At 38.3% G+C, this 19,554-nt stretch overlaps 1 protein-coding gene across 1 annotated transcript; it reads left to right on the forward strand.

The window, feature by feature from the left end:
- The first annotated feature begins 419 nt into the window (after positions 1-419).
- Positions 420-17,292, forward strand: LOC6048961 (aminopeptidase N). The gene is made up of 5 exons (XM_038266914.1): positions 420-729; positions 12,829-13,038; positions 13,103-13,389; positions 14,677-16,776; positions 16,845-17,292. Exons 2-5 carry the CDS (start codon positions 12,829-12,831, stop codon positions 17,107-17,109), a joined length of 2,862 nt encoding a protein of 953 aa, XP_038122842.1. The 5' UTR covers positions 420-729; the 3' UTR covers positions 17,110-17,292.
- The last annotated feature ends 2,262 nt before the right edge of the window (positions 17,293-19,554 follow it).

Raw genomic sequence — 19,554 nt, forward strand, 5'->3', positions numbered from 1 at the left:
AACTATTAATCGCTCGATTTCAGTTGAAAACGCTTTTGATTGAGCTGTTCCTCAAAACAATTCTTATGATAGCAATTTTGAACCATTCCATTTTGTTTATCTTTGTAATGCTACAATGATAGCTTTTCTTTAATCTTTTTCGGGTAGAATTTGGTTAAATAGGATGATTAGAATGGTACGAATTATACACAAAGTTTCAATCCAAAATTATTTGAATATTAACCTTAGGTAAACCAAACAACCAATCAAAAACACTTACCTCAAGCCAATGTTTACCACCTAACCGGCATTACTTTCCTCTCAGAGAGAAAGGCACGAGCCCAACTCTCGCAAACGGGGCCAGGTAAGTGAGAGAAAGAGGTTCGGCTCGGCTCGTGGTGTATAAATTTCTCACCTGTCGCAGTCGGCCGCGACAGTGTTGTTTACCGTGCGTTCGTGCTCGGTTCGTGGCCTGCTGCGCGTGCCACCCCAAAACAAAAATCGTGTCGTGTGTGTGTGTTTGTGTTGTGCTTTTTAGTATTTAAGCAGTTTGTTTCCTTCCTGCCGGTGGCTTTTCGGCGCGAGCAGGCTTCGGTAGTGGACGGCACTTTTAATTATTTTTCTCTTGGTTCCGGTCAGCGTGTGTCGTTATCGTGAAATTGCTTAATTTTGTATGGTTTACACGGGCGGCGTACGGCAAAATTGAGTAGCGGTGTTGGAGTTGTTGACGGAAATTGGTTCCGAAGCAAGGTGGGTAAATAAAATGAGGAACTAATATAAACACACAGTAATTTGGAGATTTTCGATAGTTTTTGGTGCAGATTTTTACGTGAACAAATAATTATATCGCTAACGGTGCAATATTTGTGTTCGGTTAGGTTAAGTTCGTCAGAATTCCAATAGTATGAATAGAATTGCGGTTGTTTTGTGATAGTCAGCTGAATCGGTGCTGAAGTGTTTTTTAAAAGACCGATCGTTAACTTATTAGGGGCAATGTGTGTGGTGTTAAAAGTTCAAATAACATGTTATCAAAAAGTAAATCATATACATGTATAATTTAATGGATTATCAATCCCAATGCTCTAAGATTTTTATAATTTAGTCTGTTTTCAAACTTTTAATAATTAAAACACGTTCACCCTCAAATTTGAAAGTCCCAAGTGACACCGCGTTCGACATCGATAAAAAAACAACTAAACCAATGTGCAGTTTTTGCTTTTTGGGTGTTTTTGAAACCACCTATATTCCAGATATATTCTATTGTAGAAAATCAATGGATAAGTTTGCGGAGCAATACAGACAATCCACCTTAAAAACGTGATATCTCAAGAAATATTCAATTTACCCTGAGGTTTTGATTGACTTTGATGTAAAAAAAACATTCAGTAAGTGCTCGTCCAAGAATTAAACTAGAGCGTCCATCCCGGGAAATTCCTGGACGAAAATCCCGGGAATTTTAGAATCCCGGGATTTTTCATATTCTGTCCCGGGAATTCCCGAAATTGAAAACATATCAAATTTTGGTCTAGAAATTCAGATTTGGTTGTGGAAATTAGTAATCGATAAGCATTTTAAAGCAATAAAATTTGTATTCGGCATATAACAGCATTAATTTGGCAGGGAAAATTGTTCGAACTTTTGTTTACAGAGCCGCAAAATGCTTTGCGCCTTAGATATTTTCTGCTAAATTTTATTCATTTAAAAAGAGACTAAATATTATATTCACGAATATTTATGTTTTTAAACTTGAAAAAAGCATAATATTTTAAAAAATTATTAAAATTTTCATCATAAAACGGCATCTGGAGCAAATTAGGACAAAAGTAACGAATAAAGACAGCTGTTTAAGCTAATTTGTTTTTGAATAATGTTCTGATGATTTTGATTGATTTCGATTACAACAGGAACAGATCAAAACAATTAGTACACCGATTTCCAAATTTATTGCTCTAAAATCTCGTGTACCTATTCAGACTGCAGTTTCGATTATCCCCAGTTGGTAGTTGGTTGGTAGTAACTTAAAGATATTTTTTAAAATATGTTTTTAAATATACAACATAAAATTCTAAAGTTATCCAAAGTCTTACATTGTCTGGTATAATTTTATTTCTTGTTGTTTTAGATACTTTCAATGAAAAAGCTGATAGTATTATATAAATGTTATATTATATAAATAAAAAAATAAAAGAAATATATTCAAAATTCTGGTTCAATTAAATTCCAAAGCACATCAAAGAACACTTTTTTTTAATGTGTTTTAAACAATCTAAAGACTGCTGTCCTTGTTCAGATTGAAGTGTAGCTTATCACCATTAACAGTTTTGAGCTAATTCTATGATTTAAACTAGAAAAACGTAACAAATATAATAAAAACATAGATCTTATGACTGCTGCAAAAATTTCCCGGGATATCTTCAAATTTGCTTACCGAAATGTTGATTTTTTGTAAATTTGTTTATATTTTTATGTAAATGTAAATGACCCACTCACCCAATGTTTTTTAAACAAATATTTTATATTAACATCTTGATTCTTGATTGAATGCATCAATCAAAAAATCTTTTTTACCATTTTATTTGTAGAAGCATTCAACAAGTTGTGATTAATTTTTAATTGCAATTTACTATTTCTAGACTCTGTACCATCACCGACAGTCATTGAGTGAATGACACCATCTAGGAAATGTAACATTTGATAATATTTATAAAAATAATCTAACAACGTTACTTATTTCACCTTAAGGCGGTTGGTGCTCGTTGGAAGGGTATTTTTGATAAATTTCTCAAATTGACGAGTTTTCTTACAAAAACCCCCCTTTTACAATCTTCGGGACTTCGCTCAAATTGTTTTTTTTTTTTCAGTATAACTTCTGAACTACTTAACTAAACAGATTAAAATGATCAAAATTGAATCAACATCCCACCACACAAACAGAAATTTGCTCAAAATTTTATTCTGAATCGATATGTATACGTGAAAGTGGGTCTAGGAAGTTTAATTGAGAAGTTGTTTTTCGGAGTGATTTTATAGCAAATTTTATAGGCTTTCCTCATTGAGGTGAGAAAGGCAAAAATCAAAATCGTGAAAAAATCATTTTCGCCGCTTCATCTATAAAACCATAAACGCAATTGCATTTGATTATTTTTGACAATCCCGTTTCCAAAACCATGATATGGCAATAAATTCCCATAATATCCATACAACTTAACCCAAAAACACTGTGTGCATATTTTGGTTGACACGATGTTTGGCATATAAATTAACCACAAGTTTATGTGAGCTCACATCATGAATTACCTGTGGTAATCAATTCTTTCTGTTTGGGATCAAGATTCAATTTAGTGACCGAATAACAGAAACAAACAACTTTTGAATAGTTAATAAATAATTAATATCACCAAAACATCATTCTTAAATAAATATTATATAGGAAATTTATCTTCAGATACCTTCAAAAGTCCTACTTTACCTTTGGGCCGATCACGGCCTACTTGCGTTCCCCAACCACGTACTGCGGAATCGGCAAATCGCCACCACGTTCTGGCCTGCTCAGATCACCCCGATCGCAACCGCAGCAAGCAGAGTTCATTGTCAACGCGCGACCAAGTAACGGCATTGAGCGCCTTCGCCGCGGTTCGATGCGTGGTGAAATTTAATTAGCATGTACTTAATTTCATCGACGTCTGCGATTGTTTACTTTGGGAACCGGTCTGGCTTGATTGTTTTTTTTGTTTATTCTTTCAAGAAAAATATGAAAGGTAAATTTAAAAACAAATTTCGTCCATAGAACACAGCACAAGTTAAATGAGCTTAATTCAAATTAATAAAACTACCCAATTCTCACAGCTTGACTCAATAAGGCCTCCTGCGATGGATTTATCGCGATGACAGCGCGAAATCCGATATGGTCAAACCTGTCGTACTGGCCGTTGACATGGCAGCATAGATTTTTCGCAAACGTCAGGCCCATCTTGGCGCCTGAACTCAGCCAACTCCACGGGCATACGAGTTTACCCTTAACCCACCACCCCGGCCTCCCTTAATCTTCATTTTAATACGAAATCAAAGTCAGCCTTGACACCGTTACTATAGCGAATAAGTCCAACAACCACTAACTGGCTACTGCGGAAAGTTGCGAGCTGAGTTCAACTTTATATTGCTTGCTTTTTTTCCATTTCCAACAACACAAGCGCCAGGTCGGTAATTTGTTTTACTTAAATTCTTCGACAGCGTTAATCTTCGTCGTCGCTGCTTTGCGAGACTTCTCGCGCGGATGCTGATAGTAGCAGCTCACTTTATCTTAATTTATTCGATTCGTTGTTGAACGTACGCTAAATCTTGTTGTGGAGCTTTGGATCGATTAGTTAGAATTACAGCGATGAAATCTTGGCATGGGGTCAAGATTTAGATTCAATCTGGTGACAGATTGCCATGATTGTCTACGACTTTTTGAGCTACTTTTGAACATCAAGCATACGAAGCCAAATCAAATTTATCATCATTAAAAATAACAGTGCTGAAGTGTTCTTTATTGCACTAATTTGAGGGGAAACAAAAGTTTCACTGAAAAATTTAATACAGTGAATTAATGTGAATAACATTCTAAATGGACAAAGCTCCACCCTGCATTGTTTAGAGAAGTTTGGGGTGATATGGACAACCTACAGAGTAAGCTGTGCTACAGATATATTAAAGCATTGTACTGCCGCTCTAATCGGGTCCGTCCCATATGTTAAAACAGCAAGCCGAGAAAAAAAACGCATGTCAAATTTGTCCCGCCCATAAGACTACGTGTTAGAATTTCTCGAAAAACTAACTTAATTCATCTATGTGGTTGATGCCTTCCTCACTTTTTACCAACAATGGGTAATATGAGTGGTTTGGACACATATTTCAGCTATTTTTTTAGATCCAGAAAAATAAGTACACAGATATAACTCAAGTGGTCATAGCTCGAGACAGGTTTGCCAGATTATCAATGTTGTAAGCTTGTTGGAAAGGGTTTTCGATTACCTAACCAACGATGGGTCAGATGTTGTATCCGAACATCGTTTGCATACATTTAATTGAGATCCGGCTTCAAAAAAGTACATAAATATCACTTAAGTGGTCATAACTCGAGACAGGGTTGCCAAATCTTCAATGTTAAAAGTTTGTTGGAAAGGTCTCTTGATTACCTAACCAACGATGGGTCGGATGATGGATCCGGCCATCGTTTGCATACATTTAATCGAGATCCAGCTTCAAAAATGTATATAAATATCACTTAAGTGGTCAGAACTCGAGACAGGGTTGCCAGATCTTCAATGTTTTGGACTCATTGGAAAGGTCACAACTCACAGCAAATGATCAAGGGAACACCCTACCGCGTATATAATATGGTTGGCGTAGTTGTCTTCAGTAAAATGTATGAATGTTAGAGTGGATGAAAGGTTTTTTTTAAATTTAAACATCAAAAAACGCTTGAGTTAATGACCGCATCGCAACTGTTGTTTTCGACTTTTTTTGCATCCCTAGCCGTGGAAGTCGAAATTCTAATGTTCCACGAAAATAACTTCCAATGCACTTCCACCAGTTCTTTTAGTGTGAAGATGAGCATGAGAGACCACCCATGGTTGTCCTTCTCCGTTGCTGAACAGAACCGTAATATCCTTTCAGCACTACTGATCATAGGCTTCGACTATCAAGTGGTGTTTCCCTTATCAACAGCATGTATGAATGCGCTGAAAAGACAAAACACCATGATTGCCAATACAAGATCTGTTGCAAATAGGTAACAGTCATTGGCCACCAACGGCGCCCGCCATGTCAGTCTCGATTTTAAGGGGCGGGAATGTTAGTTAGCGCAGGTTGCTACTAGGGCAACTGATATACTCTGTGCCACGAGCGCCAGGAACCTGAATTTTTTTAGAAGGATAGGGTGTTTGGTCAGGATTCATCATAGAAGATGATGATGCGACCCAAAATCATAGTGTTTGTTGAAAGGTAGTGCGTCCATCCCGGGAATTCCCGGGACAAAAATCCCGGGATTTTTCCTAAACCGGGAATTCCCGAATCCCGGGATTTTCTATAATTTGTCCCGGGAATTCCCGAAATTGAAAAAAAAATCATATTTTGGTCTGGAAATTCAGATTTGGTTGTGAAAATAGTAGAACAATAAAATGAATTAAAATTTGTATTCAGCAAATCTCAGCATTAAATTGGCATTTAAGGAAAAAATATTATTATTTGAATTACCAGGTCCGCAAAATGCCTAGTGCTTTACATTTTTTCTCTATTATTTTATTTTTTTGAAAAACTGGATATATTTCGATTTTAAATAAAAAAAATAAATCTCATATCAAATTATTTATAATCAAACACCGGCATCTAGGGCAAATACGTACAAATGTAACGAATAAATACAGCTATTAAAGCAAAAAATATTTGCATGACGTTTTGGACTACTTCGGTTGAAACAGTAACAGAACAAAACAATTTGTACTTCCAAATGTATTGCTCTAAAATCTCCTGTACCTATTTAGACTGTAATTCTGATTTTCCCTCGGTTGGCGGTAGTAACTTGAAGATAATTTGTAAAATATGTTTTATATAAAACAATGAATTCAAAACTTATCTAAAATTTTACATTGACTGGTATCATTTTATTTATTGTCGTTGTTTGTTTTCTAGCTGTTTTAGTCATGTCATATAAAATATATATAAAAGAAAAAAAATATGAAAGAATTCCAAAGTTTTTTTTTAATAGGTCCTATAAACATATGGAAAACAAAAGCTTATTGGACCTCTTTAAAAAAAAAAAAAAAAAAAACTCAAGAATTATGTAATTTGATTCGCAAATAAAAAAATGATTAATCATACTGGAATTAAAAATAGTAGTTGATATAAAATTCTAAACACCACAAAGACAAAAAAATTCTTTTAGGCTATTTTAAAACTGTCGTCTTTGTTTAGATTGAAGTGAGGATTATAACCATTTGATATTATTAAGCTAATTCAATGATTTTAAGCTTGAAAACATAACAAATATAATGAAACATAGATTTTATTACTGATTCAAAAATTTCCCGGGATCCCGGGAATTCCCGGGATTCCAAAAATATTTTTCCCGTTTCCCGGGAAATTCAAAACCCGGGAAAATTGGACGCCCTATTGAAAGGTAGTATATTTTATTCTCAAGGCAAACAATCGGATGCTGCGGATGAGACATTTCCCGTTTAACTGTTGTTAAATTTTTAATGAAATGGTTTAATCTTAGAAAGTCGGCTGTGGAAAGATAAAACCAAATAATATTAATTTATAAAATGAGGTGCTAAACGCCATGCTGCAATGATAGCGTAGTCTGATTTATAATTATATAATCATTTAGTTCATAAATTTGTTACGGAATAAACGCGACGAACTCAACCATCAAGTGCCTTCCGATCTTCTTTCTCTTAGCTAAATAAGGTATTGATTTTCGTTGCCTCTCGAGCTACGATGCTATGGAGAAGGCTTAACACACAAACAACCGACGTCGAGCCCTCCGAGCTACGGAGCTATGGGAAGGTCTTTTCAACACAAAAAAAAAGACTCGCGCACCACACGAGGTTCTTGATGAATCAACATAATTTTGTTACGCGATAAACCTAACGAACTCAATCGTCAACTTGCCACCCAATCAGCGATGATGAAGAAAGGGCTTGAAGCACACAATAACTCACCGATTAATATAAATAATTTTCAAGATCGATCTTGTTTTACAATTACAGCGCAACTCAGTCCTGAGTAGTTAGTGTCTGACACTCGAAATAGTAACAAAGTCTTCTTATTTCGCACATTTTAAAAAAGATTAAAAAAAAATCAAAGGTCAAAATGAAAGCAGGCAAAAAACGCGTCCGACCACAGGCACAGTTTGCTTCGATCCAACATCAAAGGTTTTACAGAAGATTTAGTAATACAATTATATTTATTTATAACAATAAGAAAATAAAAAATGTGTAAATGTCGAATAAATGATTAAATTATTAAAATTTGAAGAAAGAGCTCTTGATTGTGGCTTAGGCACATGTATGCTTTTGAACATACTAATGATTTATCTGAACAAATTGCTATGAAAACTCAAGGATACTTATTTAAACGATGCAATCAATCTGAAATCATCATTTTTTGGTTTCAATTGTGTAGCCCTTCAAATTCAGATATTTTTAAAATCAGCATCAAAATTTTATGAAAATATATTCAAAATAAGAGTATGTTAGAACAATTGATGTTCTGCAATCCGATTTTCAACCTTTCGTTTATTTGATTAATATAACAAATTCTGAAAATTAAGGTTTTATAAAGGCTCTGAAAGGCATCATTCCCGATCAGCCTTTTGGCGGCCATCTTTGTTTTAGAAAAACATTCAAATCTTGATTCAAAATGTTTAAATCAAAAAATGGTTTTCTTTGTGTTGTTTGTAGTAGCATTTTACATACCGTGATATTTTTTTTTCTTTTCAGTTTACTATTTCTGAACCCTGAATTCAGAACCATCATTGACAGTCATTGCCCCAAAAGCGAAAGACACCATCTACCACCTTAAAACTCTCATTGCTCCCATTAATTTTTGAGTGTTTTGTTGACTTAACCTTAAAAAGTTACTTTTTTTGCCTGACAGGATAATGCAAGTATGACCTAAACTGCTGTTTTCACTTTAAAAAAAAAATAAAATAGGTGTTCAAATTACTCTGAACTCCCTACATGAAATTAGAATGTAGATTCGGATCCAGCTGCTGAAATAACAAAACAATAACCTCATTTTTTAGTAGGTCCTTGTTGTAAATCGGGAGAAATTTTGAAAATTGTCATTTTGTATATAAATAAAAAATTTCGACGGTTTTGTTCGAACGCGAATCAATTCAACATGGAACGTCGGATCGAGGTACTCTTTTTTGCGTTGGGTTCGTATAAGTCCTAGGAAGGTTCTTACGCCAAAAAGTTACAACTTTGGCCATTCTGGAACCGATTCCGGAAAATCTGCAGATTGAATGGAAAAAGTTGCGTAAAATCAAATTTTGATCATAGGAGGCTGAACAAAAAGCTAAAAAACGTCGAAAAATAGAAAAGACGAAGTTTTTCGGGTAATGGCCTATCTACAATCACTTAGCTTAGAAAATTTCACCTAGCTTAGGAATTTGAATCAATGGAAATGAATCTGAGTTTCTACAATGGAAAAGTAATCAAATTAGAAACTGACGTTTGGTTTGGAAAATTTCAAAATCTACGGTAAGTTGACGTTTCCATATCAAAGGTAAACAAACAACTGCATAGCAACGTATATCAGCCCAGCAAGTTTTCTAAGTTGATTGTGGATGACGAACGTAAGTTGCAGACTTTCCTAAGTAACTACTTTACTTAGATGTTCTAAGCTAAGTGATTGTAGATAGGCCATAAGGCTTGTTGATTGTGCCGGGCTCTTGATTTTTGAAATGTTTTAAGGATTTAATGCTTGAAAAGATCATTGAGAAAAAAAAGTTTAGAAAAACCTACATACAACCGCTGTGGACAACTCAAAATGACAAAATAAACTTTATTGAAACAGTTTATATCTAGATTTCAATCGATTTTCAAAAAAATGATAGGTAAAATAGTGACTAGTTTTTTTTTTCTTGTCTAAGAAAACATTGTTTCAGGCATCATAATCTGTATTTTAAGAAGTGAGCACCAAGATTTTTTTTTATTATGACCTCAAAATAAAACAGGCTGTTGAGCATCAATAAGTTAATGTTAAACGATGTGATTGGACGATTTTTGTGGTTTTTAGGCCATATTTGATCATTATGTTTCCAATTTGACAGCGGTCCATACAAGAATATTAAGTAAATACAAGATTATGCTCAAAAAATATTGCAAAAAAAAAGATATATTTGCCAAACTTTTTGAGTAATTTTATAAAGATATGCAATGCAGAAATTATCTTAGAGCTTAGCTTCCTAAATGAGCCTTAGTAATTAATTTCAAACTACACCGTAAAAAATATGTTGCAAATCATTTTTTTCTCAGAAAATTGACTAAAATGAAACATTCATTTGATAAAAAGCTACGGTAGAATATTTTTTAAAGAATACAATTAGGTTTTTTTTAACTTCTACTCATTCTAACAGTATTCAGTACTGCTATTAACAATTAACAATTTCCCTTAAGGTTCAGTCACAGCCGGCGTTCGATTACGACACAAGCCCAAAGATAAGCAGAGAGGAAGAGAGGAAAAAAGTTGGAAAATTAGCAGTGTCACAACTCTATTTCCTATAGGCAAGCATTACTACACGCCATGCTTGCAAGCATCTGATGTAGTGGTCTCTTGTAAAATATGGTACGAGCAGATTAATGATGATAGGCCCACCAAGCAACTGTGTGAGTGGGTTTATTTTTTATTTTTTGTTAAATATCAAAGGGTGTCACTTTGGCGCACGGTACTTTATGTGGGAACCTGTTTTTTTAAATAATATTCCGGATTTTACCGCCGATAAACATTGCCATTGAATTATATCTGATTTCATGAGTGTGACCCAGTTTAGTGAATGAATTACACCTCGAAATTTGAATATAATATTACACCCAGAATTCAGAGTCGAGAGAATCATTCCCTCAAAATTTATTGAGGGCTCAGGGCCAAAATCGAGGGAATAATGCTACCAACACACACCATCAAAACAAATGTGTTCATTTGTTAATTGTACTAATCAATTCCCAACAAGTGTCATACATCGACTTCTGACCACTTCTAGATCACCAAGCTGTGGTGGTCGAGGCAGTTAAGTCGTTGGGTTTGTCTGTCAAAGGTCTCTGGTTCGATTCCCGATGTCGACACTTTTTTTGTTTTGACGGATGAACTTTTTTTGCAAATGAACCTCGAGGGAATGATTCTCTTGCCCATCTCGAGGTGTGTTCTCTGTGTCCGTGGATGATACCACTTTTCTCACGGCTCGAGGCCATCATTCTCTCGACGAGCGCTGCCCAGTTTTGGGTGTAAAGTGTAACAAAAATGCCTTTTTGCGAGCATTCAGGGGTTTGTTCCGGTGGGCACACTGAGCCCAAATTCCAAATATGAGCTTGATTGGACGTAACAGGAGCGGGCGCTCAATTTTAAATGGTAAAAAAATATTTTTTTCAAAAATGCCAGTTTTTGAGGCATTTTGGCCAACAATGCGTTTGTCAAAAACATCACTGACGTATAGGCCAGATCCTTGCGCATCTTTTGGTTTACATAACATTTGAGTTTGGAGCATCCTGGAGCTTGGTACAGACCTTCAAAGTTTGGCATTTTTTCGAAAAATCGGTCCCGGTAAAAAAGATATGCGTTGCACCTCGCGACGCCCGAGACGCCATTTGATTTTGCTGGGACTTCAATATTATATGCACCAAAAGTATGCGCAAAATGCCTCAAAAATTAACATTTTTGAAAAAAATATTTTTTTACGGGTTAAATCCCATTTAAAATTGAAGGGCGGAGCGCCAGATCCTGTTACGTCCAATCAAGCTCATATTTGGGATTTGGGTATTTGGAACAAACCCCTGAATGCCCACCAAAAAGTCATTTTTGTTACATCCTAATGTAATATCCAGCTTAATTTTGAACGACAGAGTTGAAAATACATGATAAATTAAGGAACAAATCTTTTTTTTTTATTAAAATATTTTTATAAAGTCCTTTTTGGTGCTGGACCTGGTTAGGACCGAGTCGGCTTTTGTAATTAAATTTTTCTAAAAGCTAAGAGTAATTACAGAGGATTTTGTGTGTAAAGGAAGAACTACTTAGATTCTTAGAGAAAAAAGTAATGATTTCAAAAACCCTAAATTTAAATTTGAGTTGAAATTAGTCACTCTTAATGAAGTAGCAATAGTTGCTTTCGTTATGCTGATAATGAGATTTTTTTTTTTCAATTCTGTTTCGGAACTTAAGTGTTTGAAGTTGTTTTTTTTTCTTGCTTCTGTTAATTACTTTAATGTTTTTTAACGAAGTTGGCTTTTCACGGTATGATTCTATAACTAAATTGTCTTTTAAAATATGATTTATTTCTGAATCCGAGAACAACAAATGGTTTACTTTGTTTATGTTCCTTCTTATCTTTATGCAAAAGCAAATATGTTGACCCCAAAATTAAAACAATTCAAACCTAAACGGCTTTAAGTGTTTTGAACTTTAAAAAATCAATTTAAAAAAAAGTATTTTAGAAGAATTTAATTTTAAAAATCCAAATTATTGAAAAATTGTTTAAAAATAGACTGATGTTTCAGAGAAAATATTATTTCATTTTTCAATATAATTTAATAGAGAAACACTCTTGTGTGGTATTTCCAAATCAATAATTCAACCTCCCTGGAGAGTGGCCGAAATCCAATCAATTTATTTTCCCGTGAAAATCGAAAGCTTTTCCCCGAAAAACGATGCAATAACAAATTCAATATCAAATTGTACATCGAGTCATGGAATGTGCTCCAGTTGAGCTGACCACCGTGCGAATTATTTATTGATGTGCTGCGCAACTTTTTTTTCTGATTAATTATGAAATGTCACGCCTTGATGGTGCTGATGGTTTTACAACACTTGCAGTGCGGGCACACTTTATGTCGTACGTAGCAATTAGGTTTGCTACACCCATTCTAATTTGCTAATGGTTTATCACTAGAATCATTCAACACAAAGTTGTTGCTTTCCCCGTAAGTGGAGTTTCGAAATGTCCGGCCGACTGCGGTTGGAATCCGCTCGACCTTGAACTGTCAAATGGGATGTTTTTGTGACCGGCGTGTTACACGTTGATAAAAATAAAACGAATGTTGGGTTAAACACATTAACTTAAGCATTAAATCATGATTTGTTTTTCAGATGGCGTCATCGTCCATCGTCACTCTGGCGGCACTGATTGCCCTGCTGGCAACACTGGCCAGCTGCGGCAGGGTTGCCCGTTCGGACGAACCAATCTACACGAGCTACCGGCTGCCGACGGCCTTCAAACCGGAACACTACGACCTTCAGGTGCTGACCCACTTGGGCGATGATCGAGGGTATGCCTTTTCGGGACGGGTCTTGATCAAGGTGAGTCTTTTTTGTTTGAAAAATTTCAACAATTATTAAACTGGCAACATTGCCTTCCTTTCAGATGACCTGCCTGGAAGATGCCAACAATGTGACGCTTCACTCGAAGAACCTGACCCTGGGGGAGAAGGACATCAAGCTGGTTCAGATCTCCGACGCGGGAAGTGAGCCGGTTGAGCTGAAGCAGATTCAGTACATCAAGGATAACGACTATGTGGTGTTCTACTCGGCGAAATCGCTCCAGAAGGGCAAACGCTACGAAATCAGCATCCCATTCGAGGGAAGCCTTGGGACGGGGCTGTTGGGTTACTACCGGAGCAGTTACTTTGACCAGCAGAGGAAGACCAAAGTGTGAGTACACGGGTTTGATATTAGGTTTCAAATTTTTGATCATATGATTTCGCTGTCTTGACCTGCACAACACGACATTCGTGAAGTTGTTGTCAGTAAACGCTTCCGTTTCTTCAAGGTATGACAGATTTGGACTCACTGAACACGCTATAATCGACATAATTGAATTTAGTGGATTTCCTGCCAATAAATAAACTTGTAAATTTCGGATATAAATTCTATAGAATCATCTTAAGCAACCATGCGTACCCCCTTATTTCTGTTACATACTTAGGTCACAAGTAGCCCTTTTGAAGTGTAAGTACTACACTGGATTGAAACAATTGCACCTGGGTTTTTGTTTTTAACACAAAAAGTCGGATCAATAGTTTCCGACTGTTTCCAAGATATCATCGATTGAATATTGAGGGCCAAATGGTAAAACTAACATCTTGCCAAAATATAAAAATATAAAATATCTCAGCAACCAAAGGTTTGATCAGCATTGCCAAAAGCTGTCAGTTTTAGTTATTTTCTCAGCATTTCAAATATATTTTTTCAAAGATGGCAAAAGGACATCGTCTGGAAAAAAGACGATTATTCAGAAAATGTTAACCTTAAAATGGCTTAAACAAACAAACAAACCACCTAAGTACTTTTTGATTCTCTACACATACCACCAATGCAATCATTAACCGATGCGTATGGTACGGTATGTACACGCATCCTTCTTCCCCTGTAGATTCTGTGAAATGTGATCCGTTCAAAGAATCCTCTCTGGGGTAAACACAACGCAATAGGACTGCCTGCTTTACTGCGTTTGTGTTAGGTTAGTTTAAAATTAACTCTATATAACGTACAAAAATGTTTTAAAAAAAAAAACAATATTCCATTTTTTTTCGGGAAAATATTCCAAAAATCACCCTTTCAGAAATTCATCCTTCGACGAAAAACAAAACGACCATCATACCATATAGCTCAATAACTGTCAATTTTGTTCATAAAAACACATAAAATAAAAAAAAATTATTGAAGGTTGAAATGTCTTTTTTACAAGTACCTTTTTCGGATCGTGCTAATCATAACCTACAAATTTGGCCAGGACACCAAATCGATAATTTCTTCTTAAGTCAAAGAATTTCGAAATTTATATAAACACCTCCTCTCATTTATTGTTTTAGGATGTGGAAAATTCAATTTGTGTGATTTAAAATAGGATGAAACTCAAAAAAAAAATACCATGTTCCACTTAAATCCTCAACAAATCATGACTTTTCACGCAACTAACCCTTCTCCCTAACCCCACAGCTGGCTCTCCGTGACCCAGTTCGAGCCAACGTACGCCCGCGAGGCCTTCCCCTGCTTCGACGAGCCGGAAATGAAGGCGACCTTCGACATATCGCTCGGTCACCACAAACAGTACGTCGCCCTGTCCAACATGCCGGTGAACCGGTCGGAACCGATGGCCTCGGCGCACAAGGACTGGGTGATGGACTACTTCGACCGGACCGTTCCGATGTCCACGTACCTGGTGGCTTACTCGGTGAATGACTTTGAGTACCGGGAGGCGATGATCAAGATGAAGGGCGACGTGGTGTTCAAGATTTGGGCGCGACGGGATGCGATTGACCAGGTTGATTATGCGCGGGAAGTTGGACCGCGGGTGACGCGGTATTACGAGGAATATTTTGCGGAGAAGTTCCCGCTGCCGAAGATCGATATGATTGCGATTCCGGACTTTTCGGCTGGGGCGATGGAGAACTGGGGACTGATTACGTACCGGGAGACGGCGCTGCTGTACCATCCGAATATTTCTACGGTGAGCAACAAGCACCGTGTGGCGTCGGTTATTGCGCACGAGTTGGCGCATCAGTGGTTCGGGAACTTGGTCACGATGCGCTGGTGGACGGATTTGTGGCTGAACGAGGGCTTTGCGACATACGTGGCGAGCTTGGGAGTAGAACATCTGCATCCGGAGTGGCACTCGTACGAGGATGAATCCGTGTCGAACTCGTTGAACGTGTTCAAGCTAGACGCGTTGACCACCAGCCATCCGGTGTCGGTGGAGATTGGTCACCCGAATCAGATCTCGCAGATCTTTGACGCCATTTCGTACGATAAGGGATCGACTGTTATCCGGATGATGCACTTGTTTTTGGGAGAAGATACTTTTAGGGATGGAGTCCGGCTGTACCTGAAGCGCCACAAGTACGCGAACGCTGAACAGAACGACCTGTGGGCTGCGTTGACCGAAAAGGCCCATGAAAACGGAGCACTGCCGGACGATGTCAACGTCAAGACTGTGATGGAGTCCTGGACGCTCCAAACCGGATACCCGGTAGTTAAAGTGACCCGTAACTACGAGTCCAACACGGCTGAACTCACCCAGGTGCGATTCCTGTCCAACCGGGAGCAAGCCACCAACGCATCCGACTACTGCTGGTGGGTTCCGCTGACGTACACGACCGCCGAGAGTCCCAATTTTGTGGAGACTAACGCCAAAGACTGGATGATGTGCGGATCGAATGACCTGCGCAAGGGCCCGATCAAGGTGATCAACGAACTCCCCGACAAGGACCAGTGGGTGCTGTTCAACATCCAGCTTGCCGGCCTGTACAAGGTGCAGTACGACAAGCCCAACTACAAACTGATTGTCAGGCAGCTCAACAGTGAACAGTTCAACACGATCAGCTTGATCAACCGTGCCGCATTGATCGATGACGCGATGGACCTGGCCTGGTCCCAAGAGCAGGAGTACGGAATCGCCTTCGCCATGATCAACTACCTGCGCCAGGAGACGGAATACCTGCCGTGGAAGTCCGCCCTCGGCAACCTCGGCGTGCTGAACCGCCTGCTCAAGCGAACCCCGATCTACGAAGTATTCCGCAGCTACATCCAGTTCATCATCGAGCCCATCTACGACCGACTGGACATCTTCAACGTCGAGCACTACGTCAGCGCTCGGCTCGACTCCAGCAAGCAACGCTCCATGATCGCTTCCTGGGCTTGCGTATTCGATGTCAGCGACTGCACGGAACGATCGGTCGGTCTGTTTGCCAACTGGATGGCCGTCAAGGACCCGGACACCACGAACCCAATCCCACAGGACATCCGCGGGGTGGTGTACTGCACTGCAATTCGCAACGGCAAGGAAGCCGAGTGGAACTTCCTGTGGGCACGCTACCAGCAGAGCAACGTCGGCTCCGAAAAGGTGCTGCTGATCCAGTCGTTGACGTGCTCGCGCGAAACCTGGCTGCTGCAACGCTTCCTGCACTGGTCACTCAACAGTACGTCTGGAGTGCGCAAGCAGGACACCACCATTCTGTTTGCGAACGTCGCTAAGAATGACATCGGATTCCATCTGGCCAAGAGCTTCTTCCTCGAGAACACCGAGCAGATCTACGCGTAGTAAGTTTCAAACGCCGGCGTGTTTCACGTGCTTCTTTTAACATTCGCTCCCTCTTTCTTCCCAACAGCCTCACCCCGGACACATCGCGCCTCTCGCGCTACCTGCGACCCCTCGCCGAGCACATGGCCTCCGAGAAGGAGCTCCAAGAGCTGAAGGATCTGATCGAGTCCAAGCGGACAGTGTTTGAGCATGCGACGCAGGGCGTGAAGCAAGCCCTCGAAACGGTCGAGGTCAACATGAAGTGGAAGTCGGCCAGCTACGGCCAGATGGCGCGCTACCTGCCGATGTTGAACTACCGGTCGGCCGCGCTGGACGTGCTGGAGCTGATCTAGCCCGTGTCGAAGCGTCCGGAGTCGGTCGTCGTTGATGATGATGATGGTGACGCAGACGGTGGGGATGCCGTTGATGGCACGCTTCTTCTAGTTCGCTCTAGTGATCAGTGTTGTTTCGCTCGCGTTTGGTATTTAATGTTTTAGATATATACTTGAAATAAAATTACTTCAGTATTCACTAAACGATTGTTTTACTGTCTTCGAATTCCTCAGTAAGATGGTATCAAAAGGTGAGCTCCAATTTGTAAGTTTGCCAGCTAACACATGTATCGCATGTTCATCAAGCGAATCACTGAACCGCAACGGCTAGACTTGTCTGCAAACATTGACAGCTGGAGATAGATTTAGGATAGCGTTTTAAAACCAATTAGTGGCTGAAAACTTTGCACAGTTTTTGAAACTACTCTACTACTCTACTCTACTCTACTCTACTCTACTCTACTCTACTCTACTCTACTCTACTCTACTCTACTCTACTCTACTCTACTCTACTCTACTCTACTCTACTCTACTCTACTCTACTCTACTCTACTCTACTCTACTCTACTCTACTCTACTCTACTCTACTCTACTCTACTCTACTCTACTCTACTCTACTCTACTCTACTCTACTCTCTACTCTACTCTACTCTACTCTACTCTACTCTACTCTACTCTACTCTACTCTACTCTACTCTACTCTACTCTACTCTACTCTACTCTACTCTACTACTCTACTCTACTCTACTCTACTCTACTCTACTCTACTCTACTCTACTCTACTCTACTCTACTCTACTCTACTCTACTCTACTCTACTCTACTCTACTCTACTCTACTCTACTCTACTCTACTCTACTCTACTCTACTCTACTCTACTCTCTACTCTACTCTACTCTACTCTACTCTACTCTACTCTACTCTACTCTCTACTCTACTCTACTCTACTCTACTCTACTCTACTCTACTCTACTCTACTCTACTCTACTCTACTCTACTCTACTCTACTCTACTCTACTCTACTCTACTCTACTCTACTCTACTCTACTCTACTCTACTCTCTTCCTACTCTACTCTACTCTACTCTACTCTACTCTACTCTACTCTACTCTACTCTACTCTACTCTACTCTACTCTACTCTACTCTACTCTACTCTACTCTACTCTACTCTACTCTACTCTACTCTACTCTACTCTACTCTACTCTACTCTACTCTACTCTACTCTACTCTACTCTACTCTACTCTACTCTACTCTACTCTACTCTACTCTACTCTACTCTACTCTACTCTACTCTACTCTACTCTACTCTACTCTACTCTACTCTACTCTACTCTACTCTACTCTACTCTACTCTACTCTACTCTACTCTACTCTACTCCACCGTGAGGAACTCTTCTGACCAGTGATGTCAGTGTCGTGATCGCCCGCTCTCATTCCCTACAGTCAGGTCTCGTGGAAATCAAATCCGTAGATCCATGTTAAAGGATAGGGAATCTAAGGATTTTCTACGGATATATCCATAGATGTGGTATCCCTGCTTCTGACTATTCCGTCAATTCGATGCCAACATTTCAAAAAAGCATCATGTACAAACCATGCGTTTTGAGAAAAACGCATTTGAATGTTGAGCATCCATTTTCAATTACCATTTTTAGGGGAGAGTGGGGAGACTTGATCCCCTTTTTTTGTATCGCACATAACTCTGTTAATTTCTCACAAAACTATAAACTTTATGCATGAATTGAAAGCTTAAACATTCATCTATGTTTGGCTAATAAGGATATTTCATCAGATGAACTCGTCGAATCATGCCAAGCGTTTTAACGTTTTAGCGTTTTACATAAGTTTTGAAAAATGGTTCAAACTGCAGTAAGTTATGTACAACTATACTAAAGGAAACTATGTATGAAAACCCAGCTCAATTAATTAATGTTGAGGCTGATTCCAGTGACTGTAAAAAGGCAGGGATCAAGTCTCCCTAAACGCACTTTTTTAAACAATTGATTGTAAAAATAGTATGACGATAAATTTAACATCAAATGCGTAAGGGTTTTGGAGTTGATAAGTTTATCAAACAATTCATGTATAAAAAATAATTTTTTGAATAATTTTTGAGTGTTTTCTATACATATTAATACAAAGAAAAAAAGATCTCTTCGAAGTTTTTTGCAGCTCGTTTTAGAAAAATGTGTGTAACTGAATCTAAACATTTTTTAATTTTTTTCTTTGTTTTCTACAATGAGTTTTAGTTAATTTCGCACAACTTTCTAGAACAAAGCTAATTGTTTTACCCACATGCTGACGAGATACAGGCTTGGGATCAAGTGTCCCCGGGGATCAAGTCTCCCCACTCTCCCCTATATAAAAGCAAAATAAGATGTTCTAATGATAACAAACGATGAAAAACGTTGCTTTTGTTGATACTTGATCATCCATATTCAATTAAAACATTATTTCTGTAATT

The sequence above is a fragment of the Culex quinquefasciatus genome, chromosome 1 (genome assembly GCF_015732765.1).
Source record: "Culex quinquefasciatus strain JHB chromosome 1, VPISU_Cqui_1.0_pri_paternal, whole genome shotgun sequence".
Lineage (NCBI taxonomy): Eukaryota > Metazoa > Arthropoda > Insecta > Diptera > Culicidae > Culex > Culex quinquefasciatus.